The sequence below is a fragment of the Geotrypetes seraphini genome, chromosome 8 (genome assembly GCF_902459505.1).
Source record: "Geotrypetes seraphini chromosome 8, aGeoSer1.1, whole genome shotgun sequence".
NCBI classification, from domain to species: Eukaryota; Metazoa; Chordata; class Amphibia; order Gymnophiona; family Dermophiidae; genus Geotrypetes; species Geotrypetes seraphini.
The window spans coordinates 136,886,451-136,906,762 of NC_047091.1; the positions used below are offsets into that span (position 1 = coordinate 136,886,451).

Genomic DNA, 20,312 nt, shown 5'->3' on the forward strand with positions numbered 1-20,312 from the left:
CCTGAAAGGAAAGGGCATAGAGGAGGAAGCAATTATTTCTGTGGGTGGGAGAGGCAGAAATGCTCTGAGCACTCAAGGTCACATCACACTAATGGAAGTGGTGGACAGAGTTTCATTGTTCTTTGCACTGGCATCACAGACCACTGTCAACAGATGTCATGAGCTAAATTCAATATTGTGGCTTAAACTTCAGCAATAAGGGCTCCTTTTACAAAAAACATAAGAATAACCTTACTGGATCAGACCAATGGTCCATCAAGCCCAGTAGCCCATTCTCATGGTGGCCAATCCAGGTCACTAGTACCTGGCCAAAACCCAAGGTGTAGCAATATTCCATGCTACCGATACAGGGCAAGCAGTGGCTTCCCCCATGTCTTTCTCAATAACAGACTATGGACTTTTCCTCCAGGAAATTGTCCAAACTTTTCTTAAAACCAGCTACGCTATCAGCTCTTACCACATCCTCTGTCAACGCGTTCCAGAACTTAACTATTCTCTGAGTGAAAAAAAATATTTCCTCCTATTGGTTGTAAAAGTATTTCCCTGTAACTTCATCAAGTGTCCCCTAGTCTGTAATTTTTGATGGAGTGAAAAATCGATCCACTTGTAGCTGTCGGCCGTGATGGTATTATCTTCGACGCTCATAAAATTTCTATGAGCGTCGGAGCTAATACTGCCACAGCCAGCGATACAAAAGCCTAATGTGGCTTTGTAAAGGGGGGGAGGGGTATGTAAATTCTAAACCCTCTCCACCCCTGAAACTTTTCATTTTATCTTTGTGGGATGGATATCCACTGTTAGATTTCTAGATGGTGTGTGTGTTATATGCCCCCTTCATCATGAGACCCTACCTGCCCTAATGATATCTAGTTTCTATGTAGTCCTGTTACAATAGTTATCAAACGCCAAAAATTCAGAGAGTACTAAACCAAAATGATGGCTATTAGTATAGTTTTGTAGCAAATTTTATTCAAGAGGAAATGGAAAGCCAAATGGCAATTTACCCTGAAAACCCCCAGAACAACCATGAATTTTAAAGCATTAATAGTCCATGATTCATGTTACTTAATTCTTTAAATGAGGAACAATGAATTGTTTCCAGCAGTTCTGTTTCTTGTCCACATCCGTACCTCCCAATAGGATCTGTCACATTTGCTAGTATATGGACCAGAGGCTGATACGATGGTCTTTCGACCCAGCAGCCAACAGTCTTTCACTTGGTTCGCTATGATGAGAGAATGCTACACAATGCACAGCAGCAGTGTGATAATGCAGGACAGCCAGTGGCTTCAATGTCTTCCATCCAAAGAGCCGGACACGGTGGTCCCAGCCAGCTGTTGCCAAAATCTTCTTGTCTGGCCGTATAGCAACATGCGCTATACCAGAATTGACAAGCTGATGTGTTTTATGAACCTAATAAACAAATACAAAATTAAAATAAATATGATATTGAAAATAATGTGCCACGTGAGGTCTGGTTTTCTACTAGAAAATATTTTAAATCTTAATGGGATTTCAACACCTTTAATGACATTTCGTAAACAGGCGTGCAGCAGCTGGCATTTCGATAGAGCTGATGAATTTTCAGTGGAACAATAATTTTGATGTTTATGCTCAACACCCTTTTGGGCAGCACTCTGCAATGAATTATGAAAACTGGATTTGAGGTGAGAGAAAAGCTGGCATTAAATTACTGCCTTATTCCAAGTTTATTAAAATTCTGATATGACGCTAATCATAATTTCTAAGCGTTTTACAATAAAATAGGGGAAATCATTTAAACATTCTAAATATATACTGGACAGCCAAAGAAACAAAAGGGAAGTAGGGAGAATTACAATTTATAAAAGAAAGGACGATATGAAAGGTAAATAACAGAAGGGAGGTAAAGGAGATCACAACTACTAGTAAAATGACATTTAATTTTTTAGTCCAGCAGTTTTAGCCCAGCAGGACCCTCCAGTAACTTTGGACTTCCAGTTCAATCAGATCTGTGCTCTATTGGGCTTTAAGAACATAAGAATTGCCATACTGGGACATATCAAAGGTCCATCAAGCCCAACATCCTATTTCCAACAGTGGCCAACTCAGGTCCCAAATACCTGGCGGAAACCTAAAGAGTAGCAACATTCTAGAGCTGAGATTGTGATGTCATCATGCCTCATTCCACCAATGCTTATGAGCCAACCTCGTGATGTCACAATGGCTTGATTGTTCCCAACAGTGACCAACCCAGGTCCCAAGTCCCTAGCTAGATCCCAAGTAGTAAAACAGATTTTATGTTGCTTATCCTAGGAATAAACAGTGGATTTCCCCAAGCCATCTCAATAATGGCCTATGGACGTCTTTTTTAGGAAATTATTTAAACCTTTTTTAAACTCCACTAAGCTAACTAATTTCACCACATTTTCCAGAAATGAATTCCAGAATTTAATTACACGTTTGTTTTCAATCTACTACTTAGTAGCTTCATCGCATGTCCCCTAATCCTAGTATTTTTGGAAAGAGTGAACAAGCGATCCACATCTACCCTTTTCACTCCACTCATTATTTTATAGACCTCTATCATATCATCCCTGAGCCATCTCTTCTCCAAGCTGAAAAACCCTAGCCACTTTAGCTTCTCCTCATAGGGAAGTCATCCCATCCCTTTTATCATTTCTGTCGCCCTTCTCTGTACCTTTTCTATTTCCGCTATATCTTTTTTGAGATATGGAGACCAGAACTGCACACAGTCTTTGAAGAGTGGCCATACCATAGAGCGATACAAGGGCATTATAACATTTTCATCTTTGTTTGCCATTCCTTTTCTGATAATTCCTAACATTCTATTTGCTTTCTTAGCAGCCGCTGCACATTGAGCTGAGGGTTAAAGAATGACACGGTGATAAAATTCATCACCGTTCCCGTCCCGGCGGATAACCGCGGGAAACCATCTTCATGTCATTCTTTAAAGAGAGAGAGAAGAATCAGAGTATGAATGGCCACAACCACTGACCCACAAGCTTTGCTTTGAAGAATGCTGGTGTAGAAGGACTGAGGTTGAAACAGACACTACAGAATGACAGTCTCTGGTATCCAGAGCAGATATTGTAATGTCATAATGCCTCATTCCACCAGAGCCTAAGAACCAATCACATCAGTGATGTCACAATGGCTTAATTATCCTTGGCTCACATAAGCACAGCCACTGACCCGCAAGCTTTGCTTTGAAGAATGCTGGTATAGAAGGACTGAGGTTGAAATAGACACTAGAAAATGACATGGGATTATTTCCCGCGGTTATCCGCGGGGACGGGGACGGTGATGAATTTTGTCACCGTGTCATTCTCTACTTTCAACATATCCTCAACAATGATACCTAAATCCTTTTTCTGGGCAGTGGCTCCTAGCACAGAACCCAGCATCACATAGCAATAGTTTGGGTTCCTCTTTCCCACATGCATCACTTTCCATTTGCTCACAATAAACGTCATCTGCCATTTTGACACCCAGTCTTCCAGTCTCACAAGGTCCTCTTGCAATTTTTCACAATCCTCTTGCGATTTAGCAACTTTTAACAACTTTGTGTCATCAGTAAATTTAATTATCTCACTAATTATTCCCATCTCTACATCATTAATAAATATGTTAAAAAGTAGTGGTCCCAGCACAGACCCCCTGGGAAACTCCACTATTTACCTTCTCTATTGAGAATATTAACCATTTAAGCCCACTTTCTGTTTTCTGTCTTTCAATCAGTTCTCAATCCATAAAAGGACATTACCTGCTATCCCATGACTTTCTAATTTCCACAGAAGTCTTTCATGAGATTCTTTGTCAAATGCCTTTTGAAAATTCAAATACACAATATCAACCAGTTCATCTTTATCCACATGTTCATTCACCCCTTCAAAGAAATGCAGTAAATTGGTGAGGCAAGATTTCCCTTGACTAAATCTTTATTGGCTTTCTTTCATTAATCCATGCTTACGTACAGTATATGTTCTGCCATTTTGTTCATAATAGTCTCCCGTTTTTTAGTCTCCTTGCCAACTCACTTAGCCGAGCCATCAGAGAGAGCACCAGTAACAGATATAGCCCAAAATTACCCATCCGGTTTCCCCAACAGAGATTTCTCTGACAAAATGCACATACAGATCTGCATATGGAACCCAATGCTCAGCCCCCCTGCTCACATGTACCTCACTGAATCATTTAAAGTGCTCTCTGCAGGTTATCCCTAATACTCATAATTTCTGGTAGAGCCAATAGATTTAGGTTGTACAGGTAACTGCTGTTCTGTGCAGGGTACCCCAGTGCTTGGTTTCCATCTTGTCTCTAGGGATCAACTGTGTCTATTCCATGTTGTTTAGAATTCATCTACTGTTTCCAGGAGGATATTCCAGAAATCTACCTGGGAAGAAACATTTTTTTTTTTTAGGTTGCTCCTGTGTCTGACACCTTAGAGCCTCATATTACAATCCTGTATTATCAATAGTATATCTTTAGCATTTTAGCTCATACATTTAGAATGCTAATTCAAGGTGAGTTGCATTTGGGTATAGTAGGCCCTAGAGGCCCCTTTTATCAAGCTGTGCTAGAGGTTTTCAGTGTGAGCTGGAGCGATAAATGCTCTGACGCTCACAGAATTCCTACCTCGCCAGCCCATCCTAAAAACCTCTAGTGAAGCTTGATAAAAAAGGGGGGGGGGGGTAAGTTTGTATTTGAGGCAATGGAGGGTTAGGTGGCTCACAAGGTGTGTCAGTGGGACTCAAACCTTGGTCTCTTCGGTTTATAGTCTGCTGCTCTAACCACTAGGCTACTCCTCCATTCTTTTCAGGCATTTACACATCTCTATCGTAGAGCTTTTCAACCCCACCTAAAGGAACCGTTAGCTAGTCAGATTTTCCAGATTACCACAGTGATCTGTACATAATTGGAGAGAAGAGACAGAGATATGATAAGAGTAGTGTTTCTCAGCTATCTCCTGGAGGCATACTCTGCCAGTCAGGTTTTCAGAATTACCACAATGAATACAAATAACAGAAATTTGCAGATAATTGGAGAACAATTATATGCAAATCGCTCTCAGTGCATATTCATTGCGATAATCCTGAAAGCCTGACTAACAAGAATTGTCTCCATGAGAGGGCAGAGAAATTCTGCTCCATCATATCCCCATCTCTTCTCTCCTCTAATTTCATGGAGACCCCATACCACTTAGATTAGAGATGGTTTGAAAAAAGGAAATCAATCTCTGTCCTTTTTGAGATATGGCCTTCGGAACTAGAGAATGACCCGGGGCCAAATTTTCCCCATCCTCGCGGGAACTCTTTCCCGTCCCTGCGAGTTCTTTTCCTGCAAGCTCTGTCCTCATCTGCACAAGCCTCAAACAATAAGGACTTACAGGAATGGGACAGGGACAGCAACAGCGACAAAACTCGTGGGACAGGACTGGGAATTTGAGTTCCTGCGGGGACGGGGACAATCTGTCCCTGTGTCATTCTCTATTTAGAACTAAACATAATTTTCTGGGTGAGATGTCACATTAATCTGTAGAGAGGCAAGAAAAACATGTTCTTTTTGTGCTGGTATGCTACTATCCTACCACCTTATCACATTGTTTCACTGCCTTGAGATCATCAGACACTATCACCTTGAGGTGTCCCGTCTGCTTGCTGCACATAAATTTCTTATCAGGTGCTGTTCCTTTGGATTTCTGTACTTTTTACACTGAATTATCAGCTGCCAGGATATCTGCCAGTTCCTCAGACTTTTAGATCACTTCCCATTCTGTCTATACTCTCAGTGGTCCCTGCTTTCTGGCAGATCTTAGTTTCATCTGCAAAAGCTCAAACCTTTCCTACTAATTCCGCTCATAACCGGGAATGATCCCTGAGGAACATCACTAATCACTGCTTTCTCCATACCACCCACTATTTATGACTCAACCAGTTTCTAATCCAGTCCTCCACCTTGGCACCCATTTCCAAACTGGATTAGTTTATTCATGAGCCTCTTATGTGGGAAAGCATCAGAAGCTTTGCTGAAATCCAAATAAAACACGTCCACCATTCATTTTTGCTCTAATTCTCTAGTCACCCAATCTGCATCTGAAAAAGCCATGATACTTAGAATCCTATCACACACTTGATACTAGACACTCTACCATTCTTTCCTTGAATAAAATCTTCATTAATTTTTCCCCCTCTGGGGTAAAACTAATTAACCTGCTGTTTCCAACATCTTCTTTGTTGCCACTTTTATGAACTCTGCTCCAGTCAAGTGGAACCACAAAGATCTATTGATCAGGCCTTTCAGTGGACCCGCAAGAATCTTGCTTAGCTCTCTTAGGATTTCAGGATGCATCCCATCCTCACCCATCGCATTGTTCACTTTGTTTTGTCAGTCCACATAAGCAAATTCTGCTAATGGTGGTGTATCTGCCCCATTTCCTGTCTAATGATTTCTTCAATTAATACTGAAGAAGAGGATTTGTTTAGCATTTCTGCTTCTTCCTCATCTCTCAGCCATTGTTCCTTGTCACCTTTCAATTTTGGGACTCTGAGTCCAATCGTCCTCCTTTTTCTGACAGATTGAAGATCCATCAAGCTCAGTATCCTGTTTCCAACAGTGGTCAACCCAGGCCACAAGTACATGGCAAGATCCCAAGAAGAAAACCAGATTTTATGCTTATCCTAGGAATGAGCAGTGGATTTCCCCAAGCCATCTTAATAATTGCTTATGGACTTCTCTTTTAGGAAATTATCCAAACCTTTTTTAAGCCCTGCTAAGTTAACCACTTTCACTAAATTCTCCAACAACGAATTCCAGAGTTTAATTATCCATTGAGTGAAGAAATATTTTCTCCGGTTTGTTTTAAAACTACTAATAGTAGCTTCATTGCATGCCTCCTAGTCCTAGAATCTTTGGAAAGAGTAAACAAGCAATTCACATATACTCATTCCACTCTATTCAGTATTTTATAGACCTCTATCATATCTCCCTTGAGCCGCCTCTTCTCCAAGATGAAGAGCCCTAGTCACTTTAGACTTTCCTTATAGGGAAGTCGTCCCACCCCTTTATCATTTTCATTACCTTTCTCTCTACCTATTCTAATTCCATTACATATTTATTGAGATGTGTTGACCAGAATTGCACACAGTATTCCAGGAGCGGCTGCACCGTGGAGTGATATAAAGGCTTTATAACATTCTCATCTTTGTTTTGCATTTCTTTCCTGATAATTCCTAACATTCTATTTGCTTTCTTAGCCGCTGCTGCACACTGAGCAGAGGGTTTCAACGCATCAGTCTCTCTTTTCTTCTTTTTGAGATTCTGCACGTTTTTGGGAAGCCCTGTTTTCTCTTCCTCTAACTATTTATTTATTTTTCTTACCAAGATCTGTTGCCATATTTGTGGCTCTTTTTGGTTTTGCTCACTGCTCTGCCACGTCACTTCCCATACTGCCTGAGCTTCTTTAAGCTACTTTCCTGATTTGCCAAAGTCAGTATTTGTGACATCCAGGCCCACAATTTACGCCTCATCCTAGATAAAGTCTGGCTAGGGTTACCAGATTTTCCATTTGGAAAATCCGGACCTCTAGACCTGCACCCCAGGCCCGCCCAGTTCCACCCATCCCCGCCCTGTCATGCCCCAGTCCTGCCCCCAATCCTGCCCCAACCACGCCCCTCGCTGCCTGCTCTCGTCAGGCAGGAGGTCCTCCGCACATGTGCGGAAGACCTCTTGCCCGATGCAATGTGGATGAAAGCTTTTCAAAACCTGGACAAAGTGCCAGGTTTTAAAAAGCTGTCCGAATACCCAGACATGTCTTCAAAAGGAGGACATGTCCAGGGAAATCTGGACTTCTGGTAACCCTATGTCTGGCCTGTAGATATTGCCAATGTAAAATGACTAGCACTGCTCTACCCAGGGGGTTTGAGCTGAACCTGTACTTGGCACCTAATGTAAGGCCATCTAAAGAGAATTACCTCTTTATGTTTTTGTAAGCGATGTTGCTGAAGGGCTATCTGGTAAGATTTGCCTCTTTGCAGACGATATCAAAATCTGCAATAGAGGGATAACCCTGATGGTGTGGATAACGTGAGGAAGGACCTGGCAAAGTTTGAAGAATGGTCTAAAATTTGGCAGCTAAAATTTAATGTTAAGAAATGCAAGGTCATGCATTTGGGCTACAAAAACCTGAGGGAACGATACAGTTTAGGGGGATGAAGAACTTTTGCGCATGAAAGAGGAACGGAACTTGGATGTGATTGTATGTGATGATTTTAAGGTGGCCAAACAAGTTGAAAAGATGACAGTGAAAGCTAGAAGGATGCTAGGGTGCATAGGAAGAGATATGGCCAGTAAGACAAAGGACGTTTTGATGCCCCTGTATAAGACTCTGGTGAGATCTCATTTAGAATATTGTGCACAGTTCTGGAGACCACACCTTCAAAAAGATATAAACAGGATGGAGTCAGTCCAGAGGACAGGCGACGGGCTTAAAGATCTCAATCTGTATACTTTGGAGGAGATATGATAGAGACATTTAAATACCTATGTGATGTAAATGCACATGAGTTGAGTCTCTTTCATTTGAAAGGAAGCTCTGGAATGAGAGGGCATAGGATGAAGTTAAGAGGTGATAGGCTCAGGAGTAATCTAAGGAAATACTTTTTTACAGAAAGAAGGTAGGGGCATGGGATAGTCTCCCAGTAGAGGTGTTGGGTGTTGGAGACATAGACTGTGTCTGAATTGTGTACACAACTTTAAGCACAAGAATTTAGGCCAAGAAAACCCTGGTGTGCCTAAAAGTTGTGATATCTACTGATACCTAATGCCCCGAAGGAAATGCTAAGTGTGATTCTATGCAGTGCACCTAACTTTTATAGAATTGCGCTTAGTCATTGGTGTAGTGTGTAGGGGAGGGGGGCAGACCGCCCTGGGCACCTTGTCGTGGGTGCCAGCATCTCTCCTCCTAGTGTCAAGGATGGAGTTGGGGAGTGCCAGGGTGGCTTCAGGGGTCAATCTTAAGTAGGATTTATTTTTGGGGTAGGGCTTATATTAGGATCATCTTTAAAAATCATGCTAGGACTTATTTTCAGGGTAGGTCTTATTTTTGAGGAAACACGGTACTATAATGATTCTCAGTTTGGTCTCTAGAAGTACCATCCCCCCATACAAACACATTTGCAGGATAATCACAAGTGTGTTGCTATTCAAAGTGATTTAGCTGGCAAGAAACTGCTCTTGGCCAGTTAAATCACCTTTTTGGGGCTAACTGGTCATTTTCAGTAGCACTTAACCAATTTGTGGCACTGAAAATAGCTGGTTTTGCTTTAAGCGTTAACTAGTCATTTTGGGAGCATTACAGAGGTGGAGTAAGCACTGGTCAGTTAGTCCTATCTTGGTGCCCCATAGCTGGTTAAGTGTTGAATATCACACTTGCAAATCTGAAAATTTAATGCTGAAGCCTAAATAAGGCTCAGCATTGAATTTCCAGGCATAATGCCAGCGGCAGACAGCAAATGCTGAGTGCCGCCAGCGGAATATCAACCTCAAAATGTATTTATTGTCTCATGATCCATGAATTAGATTAATTTGCATGGTTTGGTTAACTAGAAACCAAAATGGAAAACCCCTGACTGGGATTTCAGTTGACCACTGGAAACCCATATCAGATGGTTCAAACTTCATTAGACTTTAACAGGTTGCTTTAACAGGTTACGACTTTAACAGGTTGCTTGTTCTCCAAATGTCAACTCCTATTTCCTAATATTCTTTTTCCTCTTCACTGATTCAGAGTAGAGTGGTATGTAAATAATTATTACGCATCTTGCACTTCAGACGCATCTACATTACATATGCACAGTTTTTAGAAAATGTATGGTATTATAAAAATACTCACAAGAGGATGGTAGATTTGGTGTGTAATTCAATAAGATATGTTATAATATGATGTATAAAATAGTATATTCTATTTTGTTGAGAATGTGATGAAGGGTGGGTGGGTAGGGATCTTACACTATTAGTTTTTATGTGTTAGATTACAGGGCTATATTAGAATTACTTTATGATATATTTTTGTGCACTTGTTGATTCGATTTAAAAATGAATAAAGATTTACAAAAAAATAAATAAATAAATAAATTCCTTTCCTTATTTCGTATCTATGGCCTGGATTCAGCAATCAGGATTAAAAATACAAAAAAAACTTCTATTAAATAGCTGTAGTTATTAAAAGTTAAAAAATAATGTGCTGCTGAGGGGTTTCTCGAATATAATCATTACTTCATGCATCTGGAATGTGAGGAGAACTCTTCATCTGGTTTGTGTTACCAATGTAATAGTGGGAAGAAAAGAAATTTGCCTTAGTGACTATTTCTAGGATTTGAGTGGGAGATACTTTTATTTTATTTGTGGGTCAACACTAAACATCGAATGAAAGTATTAGGTGTGGCTTAAACAATGAGTAACAGTGTCCTTTAGAACAGTGGTTCCCAACCCTACAAGGAGCAGTTTTGCATGCCTCTCACTTCCATTATATGCAAATCTCTCTCATGCATATTCATTAGGGCTAGTCTGAAAATCCGATTGGCCTGGTGGTCCTCCAGGCCAGGGTTGGGAACCACTGCTTTAGAACACTGGGCAGACTGAAGATGCGTGTCAGTACAGAAAAGGGGCTGCCAGATCTCCAGATCTGAAACTGGTGAGTATGGGAATCTCTGCCCCCCTCTACACCTGCACAGTGAATGAATGAAACATGAATAAACTGCACCCTTCCATGTGGACTAAGGGCTCCTTTTACTAAGCTGTGGTAGCCTTTTTAACGCATGCAGAATTTTAGTGCGTGCTAAACCCATGCTACTTGGCTAGAACTAACACCAGCTCAATGCTGGCGTTAGCGTTTAGCATGCGTGACAATTCAGCACTCTAAAACCACTATCGCAGCTTAGTAAAAGGAGCCCTAAATTGTAATATAAAAATACAAACACTGGTATTTTTGTTTACAACAGTATGACCCTGCTTGGCAGTACAAAAGTAAAAGGTTTTGGCTAAAGGAAGCACTAACTCCAGGGGTATTTTCTTTCTGAAAGTGAAACAATAGCACAAGAAAAGTTCAAAAGCCAAAGATTCCTCCAAGTTCCTCTGAATCATACGCAAATCTTTAATGAAGGAAAAATCTTTTGTTTTAATCTCTGAACTTTATCTTCACTTAGATCAGCTTCTAATAAGCTCATAATTTATTCATTCATTTCTTTAGCCCGTCCTCCGAAAAGAGCCCAGAACAGGTTACAGGAGTACATACACAGTACAGGTCAAAGACAAGACAGACATTACATACTTGGGTAGAGGGTAATACAACATCTGAGTTTTAGTAGATACAACATCTGAGTTACAGTAGATGCATGGTAGCATGGAGACATTCCTAGGGGAAGGGTTGAAGAGGGTTTTTTAAATTTACTGTATTTTTCACTCTATAAGATGCACTTTTTTTCCACCCAAAAGTGGGTGGAAATGTCGGTGCATCTTAGCAGCGAAGAGAACCCCCCACCTGCTCTTTTAAAACACCACCTGCAGTATCTTTTTAAACACCCCCTTAAGCCTGGTGGTCCAGCAGTGTATCGGCTAGCAGGAGCATGCTTTCTGCGTTCCTGCCTGGGCCCGCCCTGTTTTCTGAATGGCTGCCATCAGTTCTTGCGAGAACTGGCAACAGCCATTCAGAAAGTGGCGCAGGCCCAGGAAGGAATGCAGAAAGCACATTCCTGCCGGCCTATACACCGCTGGACCACCACGCTTAAGGGGTGTTTAAAAAGATACTTTGTGAGTGCGGGGCGTTTTAAAAGGAGGGGTAGTTGGGCAGGGGAGGGGTGTTTTAAAAGGTACGGGGGGATTAAAAAAGTAATGGGAGGGTGGAGGAAAAAATTGTTAGTCAGCTGGGAAGGATCCCTCCTGTCCTAGTCTTCCACTAGACCACCAGAGATGGTGGAGGGGGCAGGTTACAGGGCAGGGCAGTGGGACAGGGTACAGAGCCTGGCAGGGAGGGGGGATAGTGTGTAGAGCCTGGCATGGAAGGGCGGACAGGGTGCAGAGCCTGGCAGGGAGGGGGGCAGAGCCTGGCAAGGAGTGTGGGGTTGGGTGCAGAGCCTGGCAGAGAGTAAGGGGGGTTGGGTGCACAATTTGGTTCAGAATGATTTTTTTCTTGTTTTCCTCCTCTAAATCTAGGGTGCGTCTTATGGTCAGGTGCGTCTTATAGTATGAAAAATACAGTATATGCACTCACACACACGCAAATTAACCCAGAAATTTTTGCATGACAAAAAGCAGATTTACAAGTAAGCATTCAACTTCCCTGGTATAATATTCAAAGCAGAAGTATTTATGCATTTTTTATTTGAAAATATGCTGACATGCAAACAGGGAAACGTCTGCATAATGTTTATGTATGCAGACAGTAATAAAATTACTCCTTGCAAACTCCAGTATCTATGAAAACACATTTAAGCTACAAAAGTATTAAATCCATTTGAATCATTGTTTTTGGCAAAATAAATGCATGATTTTATAGAGGTAATTCTATAAATAAGGCTCTAAATTTTAGGCAGTAAATACAAGTGTAAATGATTAGGATACTGACATATACTTGGGTAATTGTCAAAAATCTGGCTAAGAGTACATTATCTTACAACTTGAGAGATGGGTGTACTCATGGATAGAGTCTGGGTGGGACACATACTTCTAAAATACCATAAGTTCCGTATGTATCTCTGGCATTAGGTGCACCTACACTAGCTGTATGGATGCTGTAAGTGCTCACACCTAACCACATCCATATGCTAGTTTCTATAAAAGAAAGCAGGCACTTAGGGAGAAATTCTATAAGAGGCGCCTAACTTACCCTTCCTATTACAAAAGCACGGAAGAGGTTTTTAGTGCCAGCTGGTGTGCTGAATGTTCTGCGCTGCTCCAACGGTCATAGGAACATAGGCACCAGCTCTGTGAGTGCATGAGCACCCCCAATAATTTGGGGGCCTCACATGACCAGGGCTAATGTGCGGTCCATCCGGGCATCTCTTCCCCTTCTGCCCCTCTATCTCCCTTCCCAGACTTGTTTGGAGAGGCCCCAGCAGGGCAGCCATTCTCACAAGCTGCAGGTGCTGCCCTGAAGCTTTACCTCTGCTGTGATCTACCCAGGCGGAAATAGGAAGTTGAGTCAGGGAGAGGGTAGATTACAGCAGAGGGAAAGCTTCAGGGCAGCGCTGGCAGCTTGTGAGAATGACTACCACGCTGGGGCCCCTCTGAACAAGAAGAGTGAAAGGAGACCGGGAAGGTGAGGGGAACGGAGGGAGAGGGACAAAAGGGGAAAAGATGTCCGGACTGTGGGGCCCCCTGGAGATGTTTTAAGTTAGCCTGGGGTGGGGGGGGATAGAGATACTGGATAGGAGGGTGGTTGGGAAGAGAAAGGGAGAGCTGTTTGACCCTGGGGTGGTGGGGAAGGAGGGAGAGATGCTGGATGAAATGGTAGTTGAGAAAAGGAGAGATGGTGGATCTGGGGATGGTGGGGTCCATCGCTGCAGCTGTGTGGATAGATATGAAAAAAGGGAAGATGCCAGACCTCGGGGGAGGGAAGGGAAACAGAAGGGGAGGACAGAGATGGAAGATGGATGGTTAGCATGGAGAAAGAAGCAAGCGAGTTATCAGAAGACAACCAGAGCCTGGGACCAACATGATTTGAATAATGACTAGACAGCAAAAGGTAAAAAAAAAATCATTTTATTTTCTGTTTTGTGATTACATGTCAGATTTGAAATGTGTATCCTGCCAGAGTTGGTGTTAGACCACGAATGTGAGCTAGAATTTAACAGAGAGAGGAAAAGTATTTTTTGTTTGTTTATTTTGTTTACACCACAGCACCAGTGTGGGTAGGAGAGGGCAAAGGGGGTGAAAAGTCTGTAAAAGAGGTGAAGAGGCTATAAAATAAACCCACCAAGGATGTTTGGAAAAAAAAAAACCCGTCATATCAGCTATTAAGTTAAGTAGCTTTAAAGTTAAAGTTTAAAATATTATTAATTTATAAAAAGAAAGAAATGAAGAAAATTTTTTTTAAAAATTCTAAAATATTTATTGGCCAATAATGAAGGTTTACGTAATGCTTCACGCTATAAAACTATAATTTGGCGGTGGAGTAGTGGGGCTGAGGCTGTGAGTCTAGTATAAGATATTTCTTCGGGATGCTTTATTGAATGAGATACTTTATAAAGACAACACAGGTGTCTATGTGCCTTTACAAAACTGGCTCGTACAATGACCATCTGTTGTGCACAAATATACACCCGCTCTGAAGCTGATGTGTTTCTCTTTTATAAATACACATGGCTACCTACATGCAGATCAGTGGCATAGTAAGGGGGGGGTGATGTCTTGGTGGGGGCAACGGCACCCGTCCACCTCTCTGCCCCCCTGCTTCTTCTCGCTCCTCCCCCCGCTGCACGTGCAACTTCACTTCCCCTTACCCCACCTTACTTGTAGCTCCCTTTGATGTCACGTACGGGTCCCATGCCTAGGAGGTGACGTCAGAGGGAGAACCGATGCAGGCAGCAAGTTGGCCATGCTGCTCAAGCTGGGGAAGTTAAAGAGGAATGGGGGAAGGGAAGGGAGTGTGCACATGGCGGGGAGGGGCAGGGAAGGAGTGAGTGGGGAAGAGGGTAGGGAAAGGATGCCACCGCCCCAGGCGCCTTTCACCCTCGCTACACCAGCTCCTGTATCAGGCTAATGCTTGAGCTCTTCCTGAAAACGGGGGTGAGCTAAATCCAAATAAATATTTACATCACCCACTCAGAAGCTGATGAAAAACTGTGCGTTTGATAAAATATGCACATATATGTCTGCATAAAAGTGCACCCCTTCTGTGCATACTGTTAAACCTTTATCAAATTACTCATGTATGTTGCATCTCTAGCCCTGCTCGGCCCAAACGATGCCCTAAGAAGGCCTACATATGATATCTCCCTCATTCTATAATCTTGCTCACAAATTTATGCACCTTGAGCGTGTAGGTTAAAGAATAGCAGCAGTTACACAGGCAAGTTAATTGCCCAAATAGGTATGAATTGGCACTAACAATGATCAGCGATTATTAAGAGTTAATTGGCCTTATCTTGCAGTTACACTTAGCCGCTATTCTATAATGTTAGCACCTAAATTTTGTAACTCATAACAGCAAGAGGAGTTTGGACATGGGAGGGGCTTGGGTGGGGTAGGGGAGTGCCAAGTACTTACGTGTTATGCTTTTCAGTACTGTCAGTTACGCATGTAATTGCTGCATTTAGGTGGGAGCATTTACGCCCATCATAGATCAGGGCCAGCAGGGGAGATCGAACAGGTCCCTGCACTTAACAGAGTCAACTTTGCAACTGGAAGCTGACCAAAAGTGCAAGCATCTTTTCTCTTTCCATCTCTCTCACTCTTTTTCTCTCTCCCTCCCTCCTCAGCAATCATGCTCTTCAGCACTGATGCTCTATTCTTCTCCCACAGCACTGCATCGCCTTCTTCTCACTCTCCCTCACCCTTTGATTTCCCGCTTCTCAAAGGGAAAACACCATCTTATTGACTTTTCTGTCCAGGGTATCCCAAACTTGTAAATCACTAAGATTCCAATATTTGTTGGCAATTTAATAATTTTGTTTCAATAAATAAATCAATCCCTGACATCTTGTTTGAAATCTAAAATCCCAGCCTTGGAGGGGAGGCCTCTCTAAACTAGACCACACAGGGCTCCACAATCGATAAGGCTGGCACTGCATAAAGCTAGCATAAGAGCTTATGCTAGCAAATCTGATATTATTCCCTTCGAGGCTAAATATATTTACAGCTGGTTAAGTGACATGGTGTGCCCCATGCTGCTGACCTTTAGAATCTGCTGCTCGTCAAGGCTCCAAAAGCTAAGAACCTTCTCTGCAGAGCCAGAGACTCCTCTGGCTTTGTCCGAGTCAAAGTCAAGGCTCATTACTGGCTCCTGGTGGCAAACATGTCGACATAGTGCTTTTGTCTCCAGTGTGTTCCACAGAATTACAGATCCATCTTCATATCCACACAGAAGCAGAGGACAAGAACCAGAAATTGGCTGTTAACAACAAAATAACATATTAAATGAGGTTTACTATTTTTAAATAGATCAGAGTATAACAAAACTATCTCTGCTAGTTTGTTAAATTGTGCAGATATCTAAAAATGCATTGGATAATCTACAGGAACGGCATTATACTCTAAACTTATAATGCTGGCTTTACAGTTCATTAATTGTAAATAATGAGCTCTATAGTATGTTATGAGGGTTCTTTAAAAGGTTTCCTCACTTTCATATTTTTGCGAGAAATAGTTGGGGCGGGAGATGTGTTAAGAGGGCGTGTCATAGAATGTCATGTGACTAGTCAGTCAGGCAAGCCAGCTCACCTTGCAGGCAGTGATATAATTTGCTTTTGTGATATTTAAAAAAAATAGTGTTTAAAAAAAAAAAAGAACAGTGCGGAAACATTTTGAAGATCCCCATACATACTATGATTAATTTCATTATCAACAGTGTATAATCAATTCAAAATGTCCCCCAAGCAAAGCTCCACCTGCACCAAATATCAGTGCAGCAAAGCACTACAGAAGCTGTGACACATACAGATTTGGCCCCCATCCTTCTATGCAAAGCTTCTTACATACAAAAGAGAAAGAATCTACCAAGGGACAGTCTCAGCTTAAACATAACTTACGCATGCATATTTTGTTGTTGGGTTTTTTAAAATTACTATATCTTATGCTATCACTGCTTCTTCTTGACAAGGAGTTAACTTTACGCAGGCATATGGTAACTAGGATACGTTTTTTTAATAAGTTCCATCAAAGAAGCAAGATATAAAGACATAAAGAGAGAATATTTTATGAATTAATCCAGGATGTACTTAAGATTTATGTTATTTAATGGTTTATGACTGTATGATTTAGATTTGTATGTGATTTGTACAACACCAAGAACACTTCTTGAGTGGGAATTAAATGCTGTAAGTAATAAGATCTCCTTTAACAATGCTGTGGTAGCAATTCCCCCGTGGCAAATGCACCAAAATCCATTCAATTCCTATAGGCTTTGGTGCATTTGCCTCAGGGGATTCGCTATCTCGGCTTTGAAAAAGGGACCATAAGTACATAAATATATACAGTGGCATAGTAAGAAGGGAGGCGGGGGTGATCTGCCTGGGTGCTGTCTTGCTGGGGGCGCTGGTACCTGTTCTCCTCTCCATCCCCCCAGCTCCTTCTTGCCCACCCTGCCACACACATGCAACCTTTCCCTTCCCTCGTACCTCTTTAATTTTCCCAGCGTGAGCAGTATCACAAACTTGCTGCCTGCGTCAGTGTTGGCTCTCTCTGATGTCATTTCCAGGTCCCGTGCCTAGGATATGATATGACGTGGGCAGCAAGTTTGTAATGCTGCTTCCACTGAGAAAATTAAAGAGGTACGGGGGAAGGGAAGTAGGTCAGAAAGGAGCGGGGGGGGGGGGGGAGCCACTGCCCCAGGTGCCACTCACTCTTGCTACGCCACTGAATATATATTTGATTATTTCTGCTGCACTAGCTGTGAGACTGAAAATTTGGTTTTCTTGCCTCACACTATGGGTACTATTGGATGCAGACTCTACTCTTTGACATCTTTTATATAATACATCCAAAAGTGTACTGGTGACCCCAGTAGCAGCCGATTATCTGCCAAAACATGGTCCCATGCAGTGTCTTTATCTGTTGGTGCTTTGCTAATAAAAGATTGCTTTATATTTTACATTCATTTGCAGGAAAGTTCTTGGTCCACCTCTACTTCTGTGTATTCATTGCTTTTGTATGATCATAAATGCTTCTGCAGAACTGTAAGCTTATCTTGGGACTCAGATAACAGAAACCAAGAGATCTAACAACTTGAGTGCCTCAAACAAATTACAGATTTGTAGCTGGAATATGGTTTCTCATATGCAGTTCAGGGATGCCTATCAATAGGGTCTGGTCTGACCTGGCAGAGGCCTGGTCTGACCCGGAAGAGGCACTGCTTATGTTCTTATGTTCTTATGTTCATACCCTATTGCTCCCCGTAGGGGTCTCTGTAGACATGATGTGATACTCTGTGTTTTTAACTCTCCTCTCTTTTTTTATCAGATAATTGTAGTTCCTACACTCCTACACCTCACTATCGTGTTGATGTTATATACTTATTGCACTTGCTCCCAAATTAGATTGTAAGCTGCCTAAAAGGTTAATTAACCATTGTGCGGAATAATAAGTCTGTAACTGATTACAGCAATCCCGCTCATCTACAACTATACTATCAACTCTACTCCAGCAGTGCCCAATATCAAATCAAATTGTAAAACGTTTGCTGCTATTTGTTTCTACCTACGTTGGAATCTCTGTTCAGTCTGTATAATGTGTTTATTGTAAATCTAATATGACCTTCAATTGTATGTTCTCCTTGCTCTAATAAGGGTTCTCTTACTTGTAAATCACCTTGAACCTATGCAGGTATAGTGTGATCCATAAATAAAAGATTAGATTGCATTACATTGCATTGGAATATGCAGGTGTGTGCTTCTGAGGTCCATCAACATCAGGACCTCGCCTCGTCTGGACAGAGCAGAGTTTTCATGATAAAATGGAGGATCCACAAAGCTTAGTTTATGTCTTTGAGATCCAGAGTTGCTTCAAATGTGCTTTCCTTCTTCAAGTCTACAAAATAAATGGAGTAGTACCTTCCTTGGGCATGAGAATCATGGCTTCAAAGTGCAACAGTCCTTCTAAGGTGCTCTGCATTACTGCTCACTTGATCAGAGCACTGAAACGAAAAATAACAATCTGAGAAAGAGCAGAAAAATTTGAGTCCCACTATACCATATCTAGGACCTATTGATCTGGATGCATTTTTCAAGATAACCAGACAGTGTCCCATATCTGGTCAGTTGAAGAAAAGACCCTCAACTCCTCATATAGCACTTTTATGGGCACCAACAGCTCTTGGAACTGCAAAGCTCATCTTCTTATCGGATCAAAAAGACAAAGATTTGGTCAAAAAATGGCATGCTATCTAGAACCCTTCTCAGGTTGATAACAGTGCAAGTCCCAAAAATAAGATCTTCTTGAAGCTGACCTAGCAGAGTTCCCAGGTTTGTCCTCTGGCAGCCTTTGCAGTTTGGCCTCCCCAAGATCTTTCATCATTTTAACGAGGTCTTCACTGAACAGGACTATGTCCCTCAAAGGAAGCATTTCTTTGAGGGAGTAAACAGGCAGATAGACAAGGGTGACCCGGTCGACATATATATATATATGGATTTTCAGAAGGCGTTCAACAAGGTTCCGCATGAAAGACTATTTTGAAAAATTGCAAGCCATGGAATTGAGAGTGAAATACTCACGTGGATTAAAAACTGGCTGATGGATAGGAAACAGAGAGTGGGGGTAAATGGACAATACTCGGACTGGAAAAGCGTCAGTGGAGTGCTGCAGGGTTTGGTGCTTGGACCCATGCTCTTCAACATATTTATAAATGATCAGGAAATTGGTACGAGTGAGGTGATTAAATTTGCAGACGATACTAAGTTATTCAGAGTAGTGAAGATGCAGGAGGATTGCGAAGATCTACAATGTGACATAAACATGCTCGAGAAATGGGCTGCGACATGGCAAATGAGGTTCAACGTGGATAAGTGTAAGGTGATGCATGTCGGTAACAAAAATCTTATGCACAAATACAGGATGTCCGGGGTGTTACTTGTAGAGACCCCCCAGGGAAGAGACTTGGGAGTGCTGGTCGACAGTTCGATGAAGCCATCTGCGTAATGTGCGGTGGCGGCGAAAAGGGCGAATAGGATGCTATGAATGATTAAGAAGGGGATCACGAACAGATCGGAAAAGGTTACCATGCCGCTGTACCGGGCTATGTTACACCCTCACCTGGAATACTGCATCCAGCACTGGTCACCGTACACGACGGGCATGGTGCTACTCAAAAGGGTCCAGAGAAGAGCAACTAAAATGGTTAAGGGGATGGAGAAGTTGCCGTACAGCAAGAGATTAGAGAAACTGGGCCTCTTCTCCCTTGAAAAGAGGAGACTGAGAGGGGACATGATCAGAACATTCAAGATACTAAAGGGAATAGACTTAGTAGATAGAGATAGGTTGTCCACCCTCTCCAAGGTAGGGAGAACGAGAGGGCACTCTCTGAAGTTAAAAGGGGATAGATTCCGTACAAACGTAAGGAAGTTCTTCTTCACCCAGAGAGTGGTGGAAAACTAGAACGCTCT

The 20,312-nt window shown here is 42.1% G+C and overlaps 1 protein-coding gene across 4 annotated transcripts in view; it reads right to left on the reverse strand.

The window, feature by feature from the left end:
- Positions 1 to 949: 949 nt before the first annotated feature.
- The window catches only part of GNB1L (G protein subunit beta 1 like), a 171,229-nt gene continuing 151,866 nt past the window's right edge, over positions 950 to 20,312 (reverse strand). For all 4 annotated transcript variants that reach the window (XM_033953968.1, XM_033953965.1, XM_033953966.1 and 1 more), the window contains 2 exons: positions 15,893 to 16,108; positions 950 to 1,413 (listed from right to left, as the gene is read on the reverse strand). In XM_033953968.1, the coding sequence (XP_033809859.1) occupies positions 1,156 to 1,413; positions 15,893 to 16,108 (474 nt within the window). In that variant the 3' untranslated portion in view covers positions 950 to 1,155. The remainder of the gene's footprint in view (positions 1,414 to 15,892; positions 16,109 to 20,312) is intronic.